This window comes from Copadichromis virginalis, linkage group LG22 (assembly GCF_057382275.1).
Source record: "Copadichromis virginalis isolate Kocher_CV1m ecotype Utaka linkage group LG22, C_Virginalis_male_GT1.1, whole genome shotgun sequence".
NCBI lineage: Eukaryota > Metazoa > Chordata > Actinopteri > Cichliformes > Cichlidae > Copadichromis > Copadichromis virginalis.
In genome coordinates this window covers 7838657-7862370 of record NC_140638.1, presented here as the reverse complement: position 1 = coordinate 7862370, position 23714 = coordinate 7838657, and the positions used below count along the sequence as shown (strand labels likewise).

At 38.1% G+C, this 23714-nt stretch overlaps 2 protein-coding genes across 2 annotated transcripts; both read right to left on the bottom strand.

Moving 5' to 3' along the window:
* Nucleotides 1–3263: 3263 nt before the first annotated feature.
* Nucleotides 3264–7420, bottom strand: LOC146682617 (uncharacterized). Its single transcript, XM_085446003.1, has 9 exons — nt 7356–7420; nt 6840–6950; nt 5919–5996; nt 5645–5713; nt 5429–5488; nt 5215–5274; nt 4584–4735; nt 4369–4487; nt 3264–3549 (listed from the first exon to the last, which is right to left on the bottom strand). The coding sequence occupies exons 1-9, from the start codon at nt 7384–7386 to the stop codon at nt 3315–3317; spliced, it is 915 nt and encodes a 304-aa protein (XP_085302129.1). The 5' UTR covers nt 7387–7420; the 3' UTR covers nt 3264–3314.
* Nucleotides 7421–16918: 9498 nt separating this feature from the next.
* LOC146682616 (uncharacterized) lies at nt 16919–23178 on the bottom strand. The gene is made up of 10 exons (XM_085446962.1): nt 23148–23178; nt 22756–22866; nt 21490–21567; nt 21246–21317; nt 21030–21095; nt 20691–20842; nt 20467–20591; nt 18789–18933; nt 18089–18129; nt 16919–17237 (listed from the first exon to the last, which is right to left on the bottom strand). The coding sequence occupies exons 1-10, from the start codon at nt 23176–23178 to the stop codon at nt 16919–16921; spliced, it is 1140 nt and encodes a 379-aa protein (XP_085303088.1).
* Between the last annotated feature and the right edge of the window lie 536 nt (nt 23179–23714).

Below are 23714 nucleotides of genomic sequence, written 5' to 3'. Positions count from 1 at the left end.
GCTAATCTAAAGAAGGGCATCAAAAAAGCCAAACACCATTACAAAAAGAAGGTAGAAGAACACTTCTCCAACTCCAACCCCCGACGCATGTGGCAAGGACTCCAGACCATTACAGACTACAGGACCACCAAACCCTCCCCCGCATCCTCTGATGTCTCCTTCCTAAACGAGCTCAACAACTTTTATGCTCGTTTTGAGCGAGGGAACCCCACAACCACAACCAAAGCAGACATGACGCCAGACCACCAACCTCTGACTCTCTCCCCCACCGATGTAGGAGCGGTGCTGAGCAGGATCAATGTCCACAAGGCTGCAGGCCCTGATGGCATCCCCGGGCGTGTTCTCAGAGCGTGTTCTGGGGAGCTTGCAGGAGTACTCACAGACATATTCAATCTGTCCTTGGCCCACGCTGTGGTACCGGCCTGCTTCAAATCCACCTCCATCGTCCCGATACCCAAAAACTCCAACCCATCTTGCCTCAATGATTACCGCCCAGTAGCACTCACCCCCATCATCACTAAGTGCTTAGAGCAGCTGGTCCTAGCACACTTCAAATCCTGTCTCCCCCCCACCCTGGACCCCCACCAATTTGCATACCGCCAGAACAGGAGCACAGAGGATGCAGTCTCCATCGCACTGCACTCTGTCCTCTCACACCTGGACAACAACAACACCTACGCCAGAATGCTGTTTATAGACTTCAGTTCAGCATTCAATACAATCCACCCCTCACAACTCATCAGGAAACTGACAGACCTGGGCATCAGTTCCATCATCTGCAAATGGTTACTGGACTTCCTGACCAACCGCCCCCAACATGTCCGGCTGGATAACCGCTGCTCATCTACAATCACGATGAACACCGGTGTACCACAAGGCTGTGTGATGAGCCCTTTCCTCTACTCCCTCTTCACCCACGACTGCAGACCTGCTGATGGTTCCAACACCATCATTAAGTTTGCAGATGACACCACGGTGATTGGCCTCATCAGTGACAACGATGAGGCCGCCTACAGGGAGGAGGTGGATCATCTGGCTGAGTGGTGCGACAGAAACAACCTGCTGCTTAACACCGAGGAGACCAAGGAGCTCATCGTGGACTACAGGAGGAATGCTGACCCACATCCACCCATCCACATTAAGGGGACGGCTGTGGAGCGTGTGAGCAGCTTCAAGTTCCTGGGAGTCCACATCTCCGAGGATCTCACCTGGACGACCAACTGCTCCAAGCTGGTCAAGAAGGCTCACCAGCGCCTCTTCTTCTTGAGGACTCTGAGGAAGAACCACCTGTCCTCAGACATCCTGGTGAACTTCTATCGTTGCACCATCGAGAGCATCCTGACCAACTGTATAACAGTCTGGTACGGGAACTGCTCTGCCTCGGACCGGAAGGCGTTGCAGAGGGTCGTGAAAACTGCCCAGCGCATCGCCGGAGCACCACTTCCTGCCATAAAAGACATCTACAGGAAGCGGTGTCTGAAAAGGGCTGGGAAAATCATCAAAGACCCCAGTCACCCATCACATGGACTCTTCACCCTCCTGCCCTCTGGGAGGCGCCACAGGAGCCTCCGGACTAAGACCACCAGGTACCGGAACAGCTTCTTCCCCACAGCTGTCAGACTCCTGAACTCTGCCTCCTGACATCTGACCCACGTTAAACTCATGGACTGAACATATACACACCCACAATGGACAACTGTACCCTCAAACACACAATAATAACATGGACTGAACCACCACTCACAACCACTAGCACTTTATATAGCCTCTGTAGAAACTATCTATACCCTCACTTATCTTAACTGCACTACTGTATAGCTCTGTGTAAATAATCATTCTGTACATTCGATAATCTTTAATCCTACAACTTGCATAGTTCCCATTTCTGTATAGCTGTATATCTCAGATTCTGTAAAGTTATTTATTTCATATTCTGTATAGTTTTTCATATTTATATCCTGTTCATAATAATAATAATAATAATGGATTGGATTTATATAGCGCTTTTCAAGGCACCCAAAGCACTTTACAATACCACTATTCATTCACTCTCACATTCATACACTGGTGGAGGCAAGCTACAGTTGTAGCCACAGCTGCCCTGGGGCAGACTGACAGAAGCGAGGCTGCCATATCGCACCATCGGCCCCTCTGGCCAACACCAGTAGGCAAGTAGGGTAAAGTGTCTTGCCCAGGGACACAACAACCAGGACAGAGAGCCCGGGGATCGAACCGGTGACCTTCCGGTTACAGATGCGATTCCCAACCCCCTGAGCCACGGTCGCCCACAAGCCTCATAGCCTGTACATAGCTTGTACTCACTACAGCCTGTACATACTTATAGTTATAGAATATTCACAACATACTTCATACCGTGTACATTATAACATACCATAATAGACCCATTTCTGTAATATACTCACATATCTATATTATTGCTAATATATATTGTAATATATCTATATCATTAAAGCACTTCTGGATGGATGCAAACTGCATTTCGTTGCCCTGTACCTGTGCATGTGCAATGACAATAAAGTTGAATTCTATTCTATTCTATTCTATTCTAAAAGTCTCCAAATTACCACGACATTCATGCCCCTGATGAGTGTATGCAAACTTGACCATAACTATGTCTACAAATTCTGAAAAGAAGTCTTGGCATGATGAGCTCTTGTCTATCTTTATGATTTCAGTAAGAAATAATTACAAGAACTTCCTTAACTTCAAAGTTTTGTGCAAAATTTTAAAGGATAAATAGAAGACTTTATCTTTAACTGCATGCTTTAAAATGAGTTGCATTGTAATTGGATTCACTTAAAACTACTTATTTTGAATAATATTGAAATCTCGCTATGCAGTTTAATTTTTTGACAAGCAAATTTTTTGATGTCGACATGCAGCACCCTCTATTTGTGTTTCTGTTTTACTCAATTTTTTCATTTGTCTTTAGGTGTAGTACTTTTCTTTATTATTTATACACAAAATATCTACAGTTTCAAAAGATCATGCAGCAGGTAAAGGTATAATAACATCCCTGTAACTATTTAAGCGGCACAGAAAAACAGACTGAGGTCTTTTTTTTCTTCACACATTTTCCAGGAAATTGTTTTTGTAAATTCTTAAAGATTATGAATAAAGAGAAAAAAATAAGGAATTCACAGGTATCATTGGTGCTCTAACCCATAATACATGAATAAGAAGACCAGGCACAAAAAAGCATTTCACATTTATTTATTTGCAAACAGTATAGATAGATAGATAGATAGATAGATAGATATAGTTTTTTCATTAAACATTTCTTAATGGAAACTTTAAATGTTTGCAGCATTAGCTTTAGAAAAATAGCTCATTGTGTCCTCTACTCTCACTGTTGTTCCTGAACTGAAGTGAGGACACACAGCAGCAGCTGGTTTCTCACAAATACTTCTTTCACGTGCTTTGCATGATTGATCAAACCAATACATTGGCCCCATCCTCGCACAGTCCTCTCCATCAGAATCTTCCCCAGTCCAATCATCTGGCTCATGAAAGAACCAGAATGTCAACCTAATCGATTAAGAACAGAAAGAACAGCAACAGTGAAAGCTGGTAACTTTGATTGTGAAAATGAATAAAAAAAATTTCAGAATTTGTTCAATTTTTTAATATGCCACTACTGCATGTCATGAAACGTGTCTCTTCTTTCCCACTGTTTGTGTTCCCCCCCCCCCCCCCCTGTCTCTCTGCCCTTCTTCTCTCTCTTCTTTTCTCTCCTCTCTTTTCTCCTACCTCCTCACTGTCACTGGCGGATAGAGGAGGTGGCTGATATCCAGAAATCCTACTAGTGGCTGGATAAAGCTGGACTGAAAGACAGCACAGAGGCACTAATCATAGCAGCACAGGAACAAGCTCTGAGCACAAGATCCATAGAGGCTGGGGTCTACCAAACCAGGGCTGGAAAGTCCCAAGGTCAAAATGGGAGACGCCCCCTAGGATGGTCGAGAAGGCAAGTGGCTCCAAGTGGAGATCCAGAAGAGCGCAGTCCTAGGATCAGCTAAGATACTGGGCATGACCCTCAAGCTCCCAGGCCTCTGGTAGAGGAACTGAGGTCGAAGGATAGACTGCCCGCATGGGCGAGTGGGGATTTTTAAAAAATATATATAATACATATAATATAATATAATATATAATACATTTTTTGAGTAATTTTGCACTTTTTTGTTTACTACATAATTTCATATGTGTTCATTCATAGTTTTGATCTCTTCAGTGAGAATCTACAATGTAAATCGTCATGAAAATAAAGAAAAAACATTAAATGAGAAGGTGTGTCCAAACTTTTGACTGTTTGTGTATGTAATATAATGTAATTGGATTTAATTAAACCTTTCATTCAGCGGTGAGCCATCCACCCACAACCATCTGCCCTCTTCTGCTGAGTCTGTCAGTCCGATCCAGAAATAAATAACAGGGGTTATTTGTTGAATGGTTGTCCTCAAGAAACTCTAAACAGGAACATTTGATTAAATTACTTTGTGAAACTTCCCATCTTTGGATGAAATATGAGTTTGAGATCATGAACCTGCATAAATGTTTTATACCTGCTCCTCACTGCTGTCTATCTTAACCAGGTCTCCTCCTTGAGTTCTACATACAGTTCTGCTTGCATCCCAGGATGATTTTCTTGTGGAGAAAAAATAGCAATTTTCTCCATGTTGCTTCCAGCCATCTTCACATTCATAACATGGATCATCTTTGAGGGGAATACATTAAAGACTTCAGTCATGTGGAAGAAAACATGTTCATTTTTATGTATTAGGACAGCAGTCTCCAACCTTTTTTGTGCCACGGACCAGTTTATGCCCAACAATATTTTCATGGACCGGCCTTTAAGGTGTTGCGGATAAATACAACAAAATAAAACTAGTACCGGTACCGAAAAAAAGAAGATTTATTCATAACACACGTGAAAAGACCCAGGAAAACCGAGTAAACGATAAAAACGATAACAAAATAACGCTGAAGACCGATAAAAACCCTGAAAACTATACATTTCACACCTGAGCCTCAACTCTCGCGGCCCGGTACCGGTCCGAGGCCCGGGGTTGGGGACCGCTGTATTAGGAGACTGGCCTGCAGTTGAAATCTAACATACTGATTCTGTCAGTCCATCATTGTTTCTTTAATCAGAGGATTAACAAAAACATTTCAGTGGCAAAATATAAAACTTACTCGTAGTTATTTCAGAAGGTTGTGGGGTTGTAGTCGGTATCATGGTGTATGATTGTGTTACTGGTATGGATAAGAGATAAAAACATTTTTGTAAAAATTTCAGCAACATCATCTATTTTTTTTATTTGGCTGCAAGACAATTCTCCTTTTATCCCGTTTCCTTAATCAGAGGATAAAACAATGTGTCAAAAACAAAACAAAATCTAAAACTTACTGGTGGTTATTTCAGTAGGTTGTGGGGTTGTAGGCTGTATTATGTTGCACGGTTGTGTTACTGTTTTGAAAAAGAAATTAAAAAATAATTGATTTTCATTAAGTTTTCAGCATGCTGCTCCTTGGGTCCTGAAGCTATATATTTTTATATATTATATATAATTTCATATTTTTATTTATTTGCTTATTAAATCTCTTTTGGCAATTCATAACGTACTAATTTTTACTTCAGGCTCTGGACATGTGGGCTGCACTGTACTACATGGTTTGATTTCAGGCAGTCTCTCTAAAAAAACAATACAAAGAGAAAGATTAGGATTAAAAAAAAAGAATAGCAATTATTCATCAGGATCAATAACAAGTATGAAAATGTTTCCTGCTTAAAATCTTAGGAAAAAACAATAAGCAAAATTTAATAATATTATATGTGTTACGTGATTAAATGAAAGAGTTTAGTATAAAATTATATTACTGGAGTCTTATATTCTTACCTGTGACATCGGCTTTTATGGTTTTCTGCTTCAGTTCAAGATTTATGAGATTTTCCCTGGTTTTCAAAAGCTCAAACACTTATTAAAAAAATAAAATAAGAAAAAATTAAAATAGTCAGTAATATTTTTGGTTTCACTTAATCTCTATGAAGTGTATTTGCATTTGTATCTGTAGAGTCTATAGCCAATGAGAAGATCTTCGTTACCAGAACCTTTCTGATGTCATTGTGAAATGAATGCATAGCGCGACCACTTATAAAGTGTTTTATGATTTAACTGAAAAGTAAAACAATGCTTTTAAATGCTTTCTTTTTAATTGAATATAATTTCATTAAAAATCATAATAAAATCATAAAATCATAATTAATCTGCAAGTAATCAACTAATATATAGATAATATAAACTAATATATATGTGTATCACAATAAAATAAAGCATTAAAAAGCATAGTTCCACCTCAGAGTAAAACACATTGATGAATGACTTTGCCATTCATCCAATTATTTATTATGTCATTACTCAAATTATGACATGTTATGAATTTATATCAGGTTTTCTTAACCATAATAAATCAATAATTGACTGCTATAAACTGACTGCATGTGTTGCATAAGACAGAAGCAAGGACTCGACACTGAGTGTTATAGGAAAGCAGGTGATAATATAGCTCACTGACCTTTGTTAAGAGCTAAAATACTTTCAAAAATTCTTTTTATATTTAGTTAAAGTAGTGGACAGATTTGTTCTGAAGCCTGTTAGAACTTTAAAATATAAGTATTTCATATGATGCAGATGAATTAAAAGCTCATAAGTTGAGTTTCTTTTAAAAAAATTTAATATAAACATTCTGATTCTCATTTAATTTATGATAAATCAGACGCTTATTTAAGTAAAGACATATATATAAAACTACAAACTCACAGAGATAAGTTACCACGAGAGCCGATACCAGGAGAACACAGACAACCAGCACGGCCACTCTGAGCTTTAACGCATTGTTTGATTTTGCATGTTGAGAGTGAAGAGCTTCACCTGATTCAGAGGAGACAGAAAGTGAACACACGAGTACATAAACGTTTAATAAATAGTTCAAACTCTAGTGCAGTTGAGGACAGATGTAAAGATATTTCACCGCTTAATATAATTTCACTGTTTGTCTACTATTTAAGTTTAAAACAGGTGAGAACCACAGCTGGATTAGACCAATGGGAAACATGACACACTGTATATTAGACAGCAAAATGGCTGACAAATTTTTTTCTTCATAAATTTCTTCATAAGGTTTTTCATAATTTCATGTGACAAAGCCCTGCTTGAGATATTTTAACTATAAGAGTATTGTTTAATTTCAGGAGCTGTTACATTCTATGAAAACAGCATTGTTCACAAAAAGTGTAGCTTTTTCTCCTCCCTGTTGATTTACCACCACATTCTTACCTTCTATGTATTTCTGTGGACGGCTCATCATGCTGAAGCTTCAAGCTCCTGACTTCAGAGTTAGTCCACCTGTGTTTCACAATAAAAAAAACAAAAAGAAACTGGTGCTTATTATTTAATCAATTCCTTCAATATTTACTGAAAATTTAGCATCAAGATTCACCTCTGCGACCCTCACCTCAGGCTTTTCAAAAAGAAGTGAGGCACTTTTCACAGTTCTCTGTTAAAAAAAACCTAACTTCCTGATGACTTTAAAGGATGGGAGGGTCGCAGCTTATCTATTTCAAGACAAATTCAAACAGATACTAGAGTAGAAAAAAAATATTACCGTCAATGACGCTTCTCAAACAGCAGTTAAAAAACCTGCTTAAAAGTAATGAGCTGTACAAAAACTCATTTCAAACATTTGTTTAGCTACAAGTATTAGAAATATTATCATTAACACATCAATAGTTGTGTTTATTTACCTTAAATACAACATTAAAATGTAAAAAACAAAGTGGAACAGAAGACCAGTTACTGTATATTTAACAATAAGAACAAATGTTATATTAGGAACTTTTAAGCCTTTCATGCAGAATGGCTTAGATTGTTGGATATTAGTGTAATATAAGATGCTAAACATTTTCTTGTGCATGAAACAAGTTGTGTTTGGATTTTTGACAGAAATTTTGAATTTTAGTTTTTCAAAATACTCTTTCAAATGTTTTTGAAAACATAATTTGTCATGCTTGTTTACTATTTTATCCTATCCTCTCCTATTTATTCCTAACACAGTGTAGCTTTGTTCAGCTACAAGGACATTACATATGTTTGTCAATTATAGCGATTTCTCTCATTGCACTTTATCTGCACTCCATGTTTCAAAAACAATTTAATTTGTCTTTCATTTAAAATTATAAAGCTAATTATTTTCAGTATCATCGAGGTCACCTAAGCTCTGCTGGTCCATTTTTAGTTAATATGATTTAATAAAGGCAAGATCTCAAATGTTAATTTAAATAACTTGCTCATCTGTGCCATCTGTTTTCATCTATTTTTAGGAGCTTTGAATGTTTTATTAATGTGCATTTGAATCTTAATTTTTCTTCTTCTTTTTTAATAGATAATAGTTTTAGACACACCACATCATTAATTTCAATAAAAAATTCACAGTGTTCACTGTAACATCTCAAACTGCACATCTACGGCTCACAGTAATAACCATGACTTTTCTGGCAGTTGTTTGCATATAAAATTCACAACATATTGTTTCCATTTATTTTAGGATATTTTATTTTTTTATTAAACATTTTTGGAAGGAAGCTTGACATGTTTTTGGTGTTAGCTTAATAAAAGTAGCCTCACTGCACCCTCTGTTCAACTTATTTTATAGTTTGAACTGACTTTTAGACACATACAGATTTATGTCCAATCACTGCTGGTTTCCTACAAATACTTTTATGAGGTGTTTTGCAGGATCTATCACCATTATGTCTGGAGCATAAACGGATGTTTGTTTAGACTCCTTCTCTCTAATTGATCTTTCTTAGTTCATTTCAGTAATCCCTTTCTCCAAACCATCCCTCTGTCTTTTAGATCCCATTCCTACAAGACAGCTCAAAAATGTCCTATCATTAATTTAAGCTTCAATCTGAAATATGATCTATCTCTGTTAATGAGCTATGTACCATAGGTCTCTACGGTTGCAGTAATTAAACCATTACTTTAAAAGCAATGACTTAAACCAGCTATCTGGTTTAAGTTAATTATAGACCAAACCCCACCTTTCCTTTTATTTCAAAGAGTATTTGTAAAAAAAGCTAACTGATCTTCAACAGAAGAATGCTTTGTTTGAAGAGATCTCTGTGCAGTGTTTGAGACTATATAGACACACACCAACTACTTAAACTGCAGGAATGTCTTAACAATATACAGGCCTAGATAATCTCTAATTTCCTGCTTCTAAATTCATATATAACTGAGGTTAATCTGGAATGTATTACCTTGGTCTCCAGTAACACTGTGAAGACTAATGTGCACATTAATCAAATATTTAGGCTTAGACAGATTAGGCTTAAAACTTTTCTTTTGATAAAGCTTGTAGATAAGGCTGGATTAGGTGAGTTTGAACCCTCCCATACTTATGCTGCTATAGCCCTATAGGTTGCTGGGGGCTTTCAATGATTCACAATGTTTTTTTCTTCACTGTTATGTTTCTTCGCTCAAAAATCTGTCAAAAAATGTTTTAGTACGACTTTGGTAAACTACGAAGCTGCACTGCTTGATGGTTTGTCGGAGCATTACAGCTACCGTAGTCAGGAGCCTCGCGGCGTAATCTGGGTCCAAAACTCTGTCTATTTCAGGTCCCAAAGTCAAACAAACACTGAGAGGTAAAAACTGTCTGAATTCTTTCATCTATGATAAAATGATCAGCATTGCTGCTTTACGAGGTGTAACAATTAAGTTTAACATCCAGGCATCAATGAAAATAGAATTTATTAAATTTAACAGAGGTAACAGAAAGTTTGCTTGCTAGTTTCCTCCTAAACATGATATACCATGTTCTGACTGAGAGATTTCTGAAAAAATTAAAACGTACAGCTCTGCTATCACTTCCAGCATAAATGAAGACAGAAAACTAAACAGCAGTGACGTTTGTAGGGTTACTCAAGTTGGACTAGCTGGTATATAATGATGTGCTATGTGATTGCTAGCTACACAGCTATGTTAGCATAACAAACAGTGAAGCAGGAGGATGCTCCATCAGGAACCTCCAGATCTCAGGTTAGCCATTCTACACCGTTCAGCTCACTCCGGATTCACGTCAACCGTCCCCATGGCTTACTGCCTCCACCTGCAAGTAAGAAAAGTTATACAGTATACTCACCATCTACAGAGCTCCTCTCTACTACCTCCCTAACTCAGATGTCGTCTCTCCTCAATGTGACTGCTTAACTGCCACGTTCCAGTCTGCATCTCTGGGCCAATTCCCCCCTCAATCCACGTCCACCGAGCCATGTTAACTAGGCCTCACCAGGTCAAGTTCTGTGTTTTGTTGCCTTTGTTCTTATCACACTTTGAAGTTTTGAGTTTCACAAATGAACATTGTAAAATGTTCCACTGTCTCTGCTCTGGGTTCCTGCACTCGAGTCCAGTTTTTGTACCAGTCTTTTGGTTCTGTGAAACACAGAAGTTAACAGAACTAACTTACGTGACAAACCACTGACACTTCCCCAACATCTCTCTCCCCCTCTTTTGCAGTGACTTTGAGCACACCCACCTGAACCACAACCTACACCCCAGATTCCCCTTTAGCTCCCGGTTCATGTCCACCACTCCTAGAGTCTGATATCCACCATAGCTCACAGCTCATCTTTGGTATTCTAAGCATTAAATCATTGTATGTAAATAAAGCATTGTTGTCATATTTAAATCAGTGCCTCCGACTGTATCTGCGTTTGGGTTCACTCTCTCGGCCTGGCCACACGCTGTACCATTCACATGCCCATTGGTGGCGCTTTAAGCAGTGGATAGGGATTAACACGGGTACCCTGACTGCAGACCCATATACAACAAACCTTGCTATCAGAACCAGCATGCATTTTTTGGCAGCTTGTTTATTGGATCACCCACATGGGCCAGCTTTCCCTCCCCATGTACATTGGTGAACATTGGCTACCCATGACACAGTTCCTGGTTCACCTTGGACCACTTATTATAAATAATAACCACTACAGACTGCGAACACCCCTCAAGAGGTGGAGATGATCTGACCCAGTTGTCTAGCCAAAACTTAGACCTTGTCAAACTTACTCAAATGCTTATGGTTGCCTATTTGTCTTGCTTCCTGCTTCTGTTGTTCAGCTTCTGTCTAATATATCCCGCCCTGGGTGCTCCAGGCAGGAGGTGAATTTCGCATTCATAAGGATGATGCTATAGGTTACGGCACTCCTTAGGAATGAGAGAAAGATTAGGTGAGCAACACTCAGCAGATTTAGAGACTGAGTTGGCAGGGAAGATTGTAAACAATTCGACAGGCAAAACAAACTTATACTTTTAGTTCTTTCTTCCGACCAGCTTATGTGTGGGTTGTCTTTATGTTAAGATGAGTGTGTTAATGGTTTGGTGGAGAGTCACAGTTGCTGATTTAGCTTTGTACTACACCAGAGTCAACAAGGAGCTCTTTTGGAAGGAGATAGTTGTAGGCAACGATAAGCAGGGCTTGACACTGATTGACATTTTTAGTTATATTTGTCTTGTAGGCTTTCTTAACCGTTTGAGTTAAAGTTTTGCATTTGTCACAGTTGTGAGCCATACCTTTGGGTACACAATAATTTTACAGCCTTACTGTAAACATTCCCCTCCTCCTTTAATTTATGGTAAATTAGATAGCTACATCAACCAAACAGGAAACGCAGCACACTGTGTATCAGACAACAACATGGTTGGTTGAAGAAACCACACGTCAACTTATCGCATAGTCTAAGAGTTAACCCCTCCTTTTTCTTGTTTGTTTCTTCTTTGTTGTACTAAATATTACCAAATACACTAAAAGGTTAAAAGATTCAATGTGGTCTAAGTTTTGTTTTAGCTTGGCTGCAGATAATATTGTTTCGGGGTATGCATCTCTGCATACCTGGAACAACTGCAAAAACTTTTGTTTTGCAGATTTGACAGCATCTCCCTGTTTTTCACCACACAAATGTTTGTAATGTCTGTGTAACTCTGTGAACCGCTCATCATGCAGAGGCTTCAACATCCTGACCTCAGTTAGTCCCGCTGTTGGTGCATCACAAAAACACTTTCTTCAAAAATGATGATTTATTATTTATTAACATCTAATGCTTTGACAGTCAGCAGAAAAACATCTGTTCTTACTGTCTTATTCTATCTATCTATCTATCTATCTATCTATCTATCTATCTATCTATCTATCTATCTATCTATCTATCTATCTATCTATCTATCTATCTATCTATCTATCTATCTATCTATTCACAAAAAATCATCTGTCAGTCCATTTGTTTTTGTAATTATCACAGGATATAAACATTTTAAGTGGAAGCTGGAACTAAGAACTAAAGTCTGAAAATACTAAAGAAACACTTTAATATAAATTGAACTAATAGGTTCACTCTCTGTTCAAATAAAGGATAAACAAAATATATGTATTTTGTTTATCCTTTATTCAGTAAGATGAATTCAGAACTTGGAAATGTGACACACAAAACAGAATAAGCAAGTGCAAACAATAATAATTGTTGTGTGTCACCAGATTCAATTACGCCAATGGTCCAAGTTTAATCCAATTGTGCAACATAAGAGTTTCCCAGTCTTACTGGTGAGAATGCTATTTACAATTTTTCACCTCACTTCAATCTTCTTATCTGTTTCTGTGATTTTCATAAGCTCAACCATGTGAAATTGAAATCCAGACAAATTCAAATTAGTAACTTTTAGTAACTGTTTATAAATTTGGAGTTTACCGAGGGACAATTTTTTTTAGTACTTTTTTAGTTTCTATTTTCATTCTGCCTCTAGTGCTAATTTTATTCACCAATAACATTTGCACAGGTTGTGTTTGCATTCAGGAAAATGGTACAAAGTATAATATTTGAAAAAACGGCATCTTAAAACCAGCCACTATCCTCTGACATTTTGTGAATTCAGTCAGTTTTGATTGAATTCACTATATCCAACAAACAATTTGCTTTACAAAAAAAAAAGTTAATAATTTTACCTTCAACATTTTCAGACATGTGTACCATCAACTCCAGTAAATTGAAAGTATAAAACTATAATAATAACAACAGGGCAAACCTTTGATTATAAATTAGGTCTTAACTAATGAGACTAACAACACTACAAGGAGGGGCTTGGCAAATATTGCAATGTAAACTCAGATAATAGTAGATATATATTTTTATCTTAATTTAGATGCTGGATTCATCTGTCTTGTAGCTTGTTTTTTCCTCTCATTGGAATTAAAGTTGTGCCAACTGATTTAAAACAAAGAAGTCATAAGCTGGCCATGATGTTTATGCACACAGTATTTCACAACTTTACCGTAAACATTCACTTCCTCTTATTTATGGTAAATCAGATAGCTGTGACAAACACAGCTGCATGAACCAAACAGGAAACAGAGCACACTGTGTACCAGACAACAACGTGGGTGACTGAGGAAACCACAAGTTAAATTATCACATAATCTAAGAATTAGCCACTCCTTTCCTTGTTTGTTTTTTCTTTGCTGTACTAAATGTTCAGATACACTGAACGCGATCTCAAGTTTTGTTTTAATTTGTGTGCGGATAATATGTTATCCCTGCATACCAGCAAAAAGCAATACCCTGCAGCATTGTCCAGATTAGTGGTTGTTTGATGATCAGTCCATTTTGACTAAAGTGTCGTCTTCTTCAGCTGTCAGTTGATTTTTCACCACATGAATTTTATTACCTCCTGTGTAGCTCATCTTGGATGGCTCATCATGCCAGGCTTTGACATCCTGATATCAGAACTGGACAAAAACCTTTATTCTGTAGAATTCATGTTTTACTCAAGCTTTGACAAACTATAGAAACAAAACACTTTGTATTAGAGAGTATTTAAAATTCAGGGAATTTAAAATAGAAAGTAGCTCGTCCACAGAAGGACTGGTAGCTCCCCTTACGATAAGGGTTCAGATCGCGCGAACAGGTGTGAATGTGAATGTGTGTGTTTAGTTAGTTTGTTTGTTTGCTTGTTTTAATCAATTTTAAATCATGCTTTTTATTTGTTTTTGTTTCTAATGTCTCTGTAAAGCACTTTGAATCACCTTGTTGTTGAATTGTGCTATACAAATAAATTTGCCTTGCCTTGCCTTGCCTATTATTGCAGATAATTATTTTGGTAGACAGATGAGCCTTAAGACTGACTTTAAATATATGTTAGTTTTAATATAAGGTTCTTTATGTAAAATAGCTTTCTGTTAAATGTTAAACATGAAGATTTGACTTGAAGAACACTTTCTGTTTCCTTTCATTTGAAACGATGAAACTATAAATATAACTTTTAACATCACCAAGGTCACTGAAGATATGCTGGTCGACTTTTAGTCCAGAGCCAAATTTGGAAAAATCAACTTTCTGCACCTCTCTGTTCCATTTCTGTGTTTTTTGTCATTTTGAAATGTTAAGTGAACACTTGCACCTTAAAACACATATTTTATAGATGTATTTTCCATGGATTGTGCAGTAGGAAAAAAAGTATAAGATTCAAGATCCTTTATTTGTCACATGCGTAGTTATACAAGTACAACATGCAGTGAAATGTGTCCAATAAAAGGCCGCGGGTCGGACTCGAACCAGCCACTCTCAGCTATGCGCCATACGATTGCATGCTCATCCATCTGAGCAAAACTTGCTTTCAGTTTGAGAAATAAACAATTTCTCAAACTATATAATAAAATATTTGAACTGCCAACTGTGGTAGAATCAAATATAAATAGTAGACAGCAGAAATAAATAGCAATAATAAGAGACACATACATTAGAGAATGAGTTGCAAAGGGCTCATGAGTAAAGACTTGGTCTGAATAGAGTCCGCGTGTGAGTGGTCTGGGTTATGAGGGTCACAGACTTGCTCCTGTAACATCTATGAGAGATTTCAATCTGGTTTTCGCTCATGTCACAGTACCGAAACTGCTCTACTTAAAGTCACTAACGATCTCTTAATCGGAGCTGACTCTGGTCTTCTCACCATTCTCGTCCTTTTAGATCTGAGCTCAGCCTTTGACACCATTTCTCACTCTGTCCTTCTAAGCAGACTTTCCTCTCTCGGCATCTCTGACACACCCCTCGCCTGGTTTCAATCATATCTCCTCGACTGTTCCCAGTTTATTCAACTAAGATCATTCCGCTCTCGTCTATTCCCCGTCACCTCTGGTGTACCCCAAGGCTCAGTTTTAGGCCCTCTTCTCTTTATAATATACATCCTCCCTCTAGGTACCATCTTCCGCAAATTTGATCTTCAGTTTCACTGTTTTGCTGATGACACCCAGTTATATCTCTCTTGCAAACCTGATTCCTCCCTCCCACCTTCTTCCCTTACAGAATGTCTATCCGAGTTAAAATCCTGGTTTACCTCTAATTTTCTAAAGCTCAATGAGGATAAAACTGAGATCCTCCTTATTGGCACCAAATCCAACCTTTTGAAGGCAAACCATTTCTCACTCACCATCGATAACTCCACAGTTCTCCCTTCTTCTCAGGTTAAGAGCCTTGGTGTCATCCTAGACAGTTCACTTTCTTATAAATCACACATCAATAACCTCACCCGTTCTGCCTACTTCCATCTACGTAACATTAACAGATTGCTTCCTTCTCTTTCCACCCAGTCTGTGTCCATTCTTGTACATAGTCTTGTTACCTCCCGTATTGACTACTGCAATTCTCTTCTGCATGGTCTCCCCCAAAAATCCCTCCATAAGCTTCAACTGGTTCAGAACTCTGCTGCTCGCATTATCACCAGAACCCCCTCCTACCAGCACATCACCCCTGTTCTTCAGGAACTTCACTGGCTCCCTGTGAAATTCCGGATAATTTTCAAACTTCTTCTGCTCACCTTCAAGGCCCTTCATAACCTCGCTCCTTCTTACCTTTCTGACCTGTTAACCACCACTTGTTCTGCCCGTTCACTTCGTTCTTCTTCTTCTGTCCAGCTTACTGTACCTTCCTTCCGCCTCACCACCATGGGAAGCAGAGCTTTCAGCTGCTCTGCTCCCAGGTTGTGGAATTCTCTGCCCCCTGAAATAAGAAATATTGGTTCTCTCCCCCAGTTTAAATCCCAACTCAAAACTCATCTGTTCAAATCTGCATATTCACTGTGAATCCACTGTTTGTTCATTTTATCTTGTGCTTTATTTTATTGTTCTTATTCTGCCATTGTTTTACTAAGTGTTTTATCCTATTGTAAAGTGTCCTTGGGTGACTTGAAAGGCGCTCATAAATAAAATTTATTATTATTATCTCATCCTTTACTCAAACCATGGCTCAGATTAGTGAGGGTGGTGGGCAGGGTGGTGTATGGGAAAACAGTGTTTATTGACAGTCTGAATGGCACAGGGGAAGAAGCTGTTTGTGAGTCTGGAGGTGTAGGACATATAACACCGTTGCTTATGCAGTTACATTGGCTTCCTGTTGAATTTAGAGTCCAGTTTAAGATTTTGGTTTTAACTTTTAAGGCTCTTCAACAACAAGCACCACCATATATTATTGAACTTTTACAGCCCTATGCCCCTAGTAGGTCTCTGAGGTCGAGTAGTCAGGGCCTACTTGTCATTCAGTATACGAGACTGAAAACTAGGGGTGATAGAGCTTTTGCTACTGTGGCCGCCAGACTGTGGAATTCCCTTCCTCAGGACTTACGATCCGCTGATTCATTGATTACTTTTAAAAAACAGCTAAAAACACATCTTTTTAAAACTGCCTTTTGCTAACTTTGTTTGTATTTTGTCTTTTTAATCTGTTATATCTTGTAAAGCACTTTGTGATCTCTATCTAGAAATGTGCTATATAAATAAAATTTTACTTACTTACTTACTAGGACCTGATTGACCTGAGGCACCGACCACAGGGCAGCGGGTCAAACAGGTGGTGGGCAGATTGCAAGGAGTCACCTGTGATGGGCCTGGTTTTCCTGTGACAGAAGGATCTGGTGATGGCGGTGCTAATTACCCTCAGCGCAGCCTTCCTATTCTCAGTAGTGGCCCCTGAGTACCAACCACCCAGGCAGTAGGAGAGCATGCGCTCCACTGAGGAGCAGTTGAAGGCTAGCAGCTTCTGGTCCTGGTTATTCTTCTTCAGGACAGGGAGGAATCCAGCCGCTGCTGAGCCTTCTTTAAGCAACTGGCTATATGGCCTTTAACAAGAGGTGAAATTGCTCAATTTTGAATGGAATTTTTCAAATAAACCATTGATTTACAGTTGATCAGTTACATGTTTTTACGTTTTTACAACTTCTCTATCCACCCATCCGCCTGTTCGTCCATCTGTCTGTCCAGGGGAACATGGAAGCTTTCTCAGGCTAGCCAACAGATATAATCTCCCCAGTGTGTCCTGGGTCTAACCACTGGCCTCCTCCAGGTAGGACATGCCCAGAATACCTCACCCAAGGGGTGTCCTGATCAGATGCCTGAAACACCTCAACTGTCTCCTTTTAACGAGAAGGAGTAGCGGCTCTATTCTGAGCCCACCTCGAATGTCTGATCTCCTCACCCCGTCTGTGAGGGAGAGGCCAGCCACCCTTCAGAGAAAGCTAATTTCTGCTGCTTATATCCACAATCTCATTCTTTCCGTCACTATCCAGAACTCGTCACTGTAGGTCAGCAGTATCAGTTCCAGCATCACAGCAGCTGTGACCACTCCCACTCCAAACTTCCCTCATTTGTGAAGAAGATCCCAAGAAACTCCTCGACATGGGGCAGTAACTTCTTCATGACCCAGAGTGGGTGCTCCACCCTTTTTCAGCTGAGGGCCATTCCTTCAGACCTACATGGCTAGACAACTCACAATCCTGGAGCACCCTCGACAGGATACCTTGAGGCATGCGGTTGAATGTCTTTTTCAATTCCACAAACTGTATTTTGTGGACTTGAACAAGGCATTGAACCCTGTTTGGCAAACTCTCACCCATGCTTTGCGACCTGGAAGAAAACCCCATTGTTCCTCTTAGATTTAAGGTTCAACTAATGAACAAACTCTTTCCAGTACCTGTGAGTAGACATCCTCGGGAGGCTCAGGAGTGTGATCCCCTAAAGATGGAGCACACCTCTTCTTAAAGATGGGAACTAATACCCCAATTTGCCAGTCCAGTGGCACCACCCCAGATCTTTATGCGAGATTGCAGAAGCATGTCAACCAAGACTGCTCCACAACATCTAGATCACAGGTGTCGAACTTCAGGCCTCGAAGGCCGGTGATCCAACGCAGCTGAATTAAATGGCTAAATTACCTCCTCATCATGTCTTAAAGTTCTCCAGAATCCTGGCAATGAACTAATCATTTGATTCAGGTGTATTGAAACAGGGTGATATCTAAAACCTGCAGGACACTGGACCTCAAGGCCTGGAGTTGGACACCCCTGATCTAGATCATTTCAGGAACTCAGGGACTGTAGCTCATCCCCTTCATGGGGCCTGCCACAAAGGAGCTAGGTGGGGAAGTCAAAACCTCCCCACCTGCAGTATACACTGTGTGAGTAGAGCACTACTTTCCCCTCCTGAGTTGATTGAGTAATATTGAAGTCTGTTTATGTAGTTTAAAAGTTTCAGATGTCGACATGCAGCACATAATATTTATTCACATTTATTTTATAATACACGATACAGAATTTGTTTTTTCATTGAGCATAAATACATGAAAATACATGCTGACCTGAATTTTAGACACATACAAATATATGGTGTCCGACCACTGCTGATTTCTCACAAATACTTCTACGAGATCTTTTGCAGGAGTTATCATACCAATACAATGGCCCCATCCTACCACAGTCCTCTCCATCAGGATCTTTCCCTTTCCAATCATCTGGCTCAAAAAACCTCCAAAATGTCAAACTAAAGGATGAAAAACAGAAAGAATGTTAAGAGTCAAGTAAAGTAAGTAAGTAAAAGCTGAACTATGATTCTGGAAATGAACAAAAGTGTTTTTGTAATGTGTTCAGTCTTTTTTTATGCCACTATTGTATGTCATAAAATGTGTCTTCTCTTTCCCTGTGTTTGTGTTCTGTCCTGGTCTCTGTGTGTGTTTCTTCTCTTTCTTCACTTTCCACTTACCTCCTCACTCACTTTAATAAAATGCTACTGGGATTGTCTGATTTTTGCGGTCCCTTTTTTCCTCACAGTATAATGCACCTTAAGGTGACTATATATGTATATATTAGGGGTGCAACAATACTCGTATTGATATTGAACCGTTCGATACAGTGCTTTCGGTTCGGTATGCATATGTATCGAACAATACAAGATTTTTTATTTATTTTATCAACTTTTCTTTTGACGATGCTGTCTGTGTTGAGCGCTCAGTGGATCTGCGTTCGACTACTCCGCCTAGGCTGCACTGTCGGGTGCAGATCCACTGAGTGCAGCGCAAGCTAGCAAGACAGAAGCTAAGCTTGTTGCAACATGGCAACTGCCCCAACGCTATCCAAAATTGAACCTCCCCACCCTCATTCAGATCTGGCGTTTGGAACTATCTTGGTTTTCATGTGAAGCATGACCTTGATGGTAAGCGCATCATGGACAAAAGTAAAACAGTATGTCGGATGTACCACGCAATGCTCAATTGGTGGGAACTAGTGCGTTAGCGCAGTTAGCTTGTTAACGTGTTGACGCCGTCCAGCCCCATGCACGGGGCGATGCGCGGTAACTCGTTAACGGAGATTTGCGGCGTTATGGCGTTAATGTAATTTTAACGAGATTAACGCTGACAGCACTAGTGGGAACACAACGAATATGACTGCACATTTACGCCGAAAAAATATCGAACCGTATCGAACCGAACCGTGAATTCTGTGAATTGTTGCACCCCTAATATATACATATATATCGATACTTTGGTGTCACGGTTCAATATTTTTTCGATACAAAAAAATGTTCATGCCTTTTTAATTTGTCATTTATTAAAATTATAAATATATATTTTAACTCAAAAGTACAATTTTTAAATTTAATGTTGCTGAAAGAACAAAAATAATAAAAATAATTAAATCTATCTGATCGAGGAATCACTCATCTTTGGAAAAGAGAGTTTATTACAGAGAAATGTCTCTTTCCAAAATAAAAGCTATACTATACGCTTCTTCTGGGCTATATTCTCAGCAGCATATTAAACATATCAGGTCCCCATAAGGAGAATCATGTGCTAACGGCTGTCTAAATGACTCGGGTAAAGTTTGTATCATGCGTGCTTGTTGTTTTTGTCTGCTTCAACTTGTCTGTGCACTAGGATGATGTTGGCGTTTATATAGATCTATCTATCTATCGATCGATATATAGATATATAGATATATAGATATATATGTGTGTGTGTGTGTGTGTGTGTGTGTGTGTGTGTGTAATGTTGTATAATCTAATTAGATTGAATTAAACCTTTCATTTAGTGGGGAGCCATCCACCCACAACCATCTGCCCTCTTCTGCTAAGTCTGTCAGTCCGATCCAGAAAGGGATGTCATGTATCTCCATTTTTTGTTGAACATTTTTCCTCAAGAAATTCTAAACAGGAACATTTGATTAAATTATTTTGGGAATCTTTCAGTCCTGTGATACTGAAACATCAGGATGAGAACATGAACCTGCAGAAATGTTTTATACCTGCTCTTCTTCGCTGTCTATTTTAACCAGGTCTCCTCCTTTAGTTTTACATACAGTTCTGCTCTCATTCCAGGAGGATGAATTGGTGGAGAAGTAATAGCAATTTCCTCCATGTTCCTTCCAGTCATCCTCACATTTATAACATGGTTCATCTTTGAAGAGATTACAGGAAGATATTTCTTCAGGTGGAACAAATCATGTTTATGTTTGTGAGATTTGGAGGCAGAAGGAGGTGCCTCTGTGCTGCAGTTACAGTTTATCTTATCATTTCTGTCAGTCCATCAACTTTATTTCAATCACAGGATAAAAACATTGTCAAAGACAAAATCTAAAACTTACTCATGTTTACTTCAGGACGTTGTGAGGTTGTGGTTGTAGGCTTTATTGTGCTGTAAGGTTGTGTTACTGTTATGAAAAAGAAATTTAAAAAAGTTTACTCAATAAATTTTTCATCACAATCGTCTCTTTGTAGCAGGATGCTCTTTTGATCCTGTATATGTTTTTATTCCATCTCTTTCTGCAGATACAAGTCATGGCGAAAAGTTAATAACTTACTTATTTTCATTTCAGGCTGCAATGGACATGTGGGCGTCACTGTATTGCATGGTTTGATTTCAGCCAATTTCTCTGAAAAAAAAATAAAACAAAAACAAAACAAACAAAAAAACAGAATAGAAAATGAATGTTGGGAAAGTAAAGTAAAAGTTTAGGAGAAATGTTGTGTTATGTGATTGAATTCCAGAGGTCATAAACAAAATTGAAAGTCCACAATTGCAGTGTAGGAGTCTCATTTTCTTACCTGTGACATGAATTTTAACAGTTTCCCGCTCCAGTTCAATTTTTCTGAGCATTTCCTTGGTTTTCAAAAGCTCAAACACTTAAATAAGAAAAAAAATGTAACTCAGTCAGTACTGTTTTTGGCTTCACTTAATCTCTGTAAAGAATATCTGCCTTTGATTTTCCAGAGTCAATAGCCAAGGAGAAGGTCTTGTTACTAGAACTGCTATTATTTCAGCAAACTTGTAGTCACGATTTTGTTCACACATGAGCAGGCTTTGGTAGCATGCAGGTAAACAATATACCCATATAAACAGAGAGTAGAGTAACTTGGCTGATTTTGGTTCAGCTTAAAATCTTCTTTTTTTTAATTGATGTGTTTATTTTTGTCTTGGACATCACTGATATGTGACAAAGAAGGTGTGAATTCCTTCAGATTTGGTCTGAGTGTGATAAAGAATATTTAACAAAACATCCTGTCAAAATTACATTCATGAGGTTGCACTAAAGCCGGTAATAAATTTCTGACATATTTTGATTATGTCATAACCTATTATAGATATGTTATAACACAATTTTCATCTTTTTTTAGTTATGAATTGATATTTCATTAACTGAATGCAGTATGAATCAAGTATTTTATTATATAACTGTATGGTAAAATCATATGTTTTAAATGTTATATAATTAGTATGTTTATGCTAATATTAAAAATTAATATAATTAATATGTTAAAATAAATGGCAAGTCAGACATTTAGTCAGACAACTTTCACTGATGGCTAGTGTGTTGCCTGAGACTCATGAAGAAGAATGTCTGAGTTGAAGTTAGATTATTTTTAACATGTCAATTACAAATAAAAATAACAAGTTAAATATGTTAACATAAATTACTATAAAAATAATTTAATGTAAAGTAAAACATTATGACTGACTATTTCTGACAGGTTTTAATAACTTTAATAAATACAAATTTGACTGTATATGTTGCTTCTGTAGCGCTACAGGAGCAAGAACTTGATGCTTATTGTGGAAATTAGGTGATAGTATAGTTCACTGGACATTATTAACAGCTAAATTACTGTTAAAAATGTTTTTATTTTAATTAAAATACAGGACAAATGTGTCCTGAAGCCTTTTAGAATTTTAAAATAAAAGTATGATGTAGATTAATTAAAAAGTCATAAATCACAATTTTTTTTTAAAGATCCTGATTCTCATGTAAATTTATGATAAACCAGACACATGAAAAGCTACATAATGCTACATGAATAAAACTACAAACTCACAGAGATAAGTTACCACGAGAGCCGATACCAGGAGAACACAGACAACCAGCACGGCCACTCTGAGCTTTAACGCATTGTTTGATTTTGCATGTTGAGAATCAAGAGCTTGACCTGATTTAGAGGAGACAGAAAGTGAACACACAAGTACATAAACATTTAATAAATAGTGCTAACTCAACGCAACGGGAATCTTGACACACTGTATATTAGACATCAACACACTTTCTTATTTTTTTCATAAATTGATAAAACCCTGAACACAGGCTTAAAATATTTTAGCTACATCGGGATCATTTTCCACTACATATCACATTGTATGAAAACAGCATTGTTCATACAAAGTGTAGATTTTTCTCCTCCCTATTGATTTACCACCACATTAATGTTCTTACCTTCTTTGTATTTCTGTGGACGGCTCATCATGCTGATGCTTCAAACTCCTGACCTCAGAGTTAGTCCAACCGTGTCTGAATCACAAAAACAAAACATCAAACTGGTGCTAATATGGAATCAGTTCCTTCTATATTTAAAAGAAAAATTAGCATCAAGATTCACCTCCGCGACCCTCACTTCAGGTTTTTCAAGTGAACCACAACACCTTTCACAGCTCTCTGTAAAAAAACCAACTTCCTGATAGGTAGGGAGGAGGGTCTTTCTACTGCTTACTTCAACTATTTTGAAACAAATAAATAATACGTCTTTGTACATTTATTAATACAGCAAGTTTGATAATAATACAGTAATTATTTTTAGTTTCTATGCCTGACGTTACATTAGTGTATTATGACATGCTAAAGGTTTTCTCTTGCGTGAGTCAAGTTTTATTTTGCTGCACAGACTTGTAATTTTAGTTTTTTACAATAAACTACCAAATATTTTTTAAAACATGTTTCACTCTTGCTTGTTTAACACTATACAAACATTTCAGTAAGGACAGATCATTCAAAGGAATAAACATG

Coding starts and splice junctions, on each gene's coding strand:
- LOC146682617 (XM_085446003.1), bottom strand. CDS start 7,386: ATGATGAGCCGTCCACAGAAATACATAGAAG. Junction 5,714..5,918: donor CATAAAAGCCGATGTCACAG/GTAAGAATATAA, acceptor TTGTTTTTTTAG/AGAGACTGCCTGAAATCAAA. Junction 4,488..4,583: donor TAGACAGCAGTGAGGAGCAG/GTATAAAACATT, acceptor GTTCCTGTTTAG/AGTTTCTTGAGGACAACCAT.
- LOC146682616 (XM_085446962.1), bottom strand. CDS start 23,178: ATGATGAGCCGTCCACAGAAATACAAAGAAG. Junction 21,096..21,245: donor GCAGCCTGAAATGAAAATAA/GTAAGTTATTAA, acceptor TTTTCATAACAG/TAACACAACCTTACAGCACA. Junction 18,130..18,788: donor TTTGTGAGAAATCAGCAGTG/GTCGGACACCAT, acceptor CTCCATCTTTAG/GGGATCACACTCCTGAGCCT.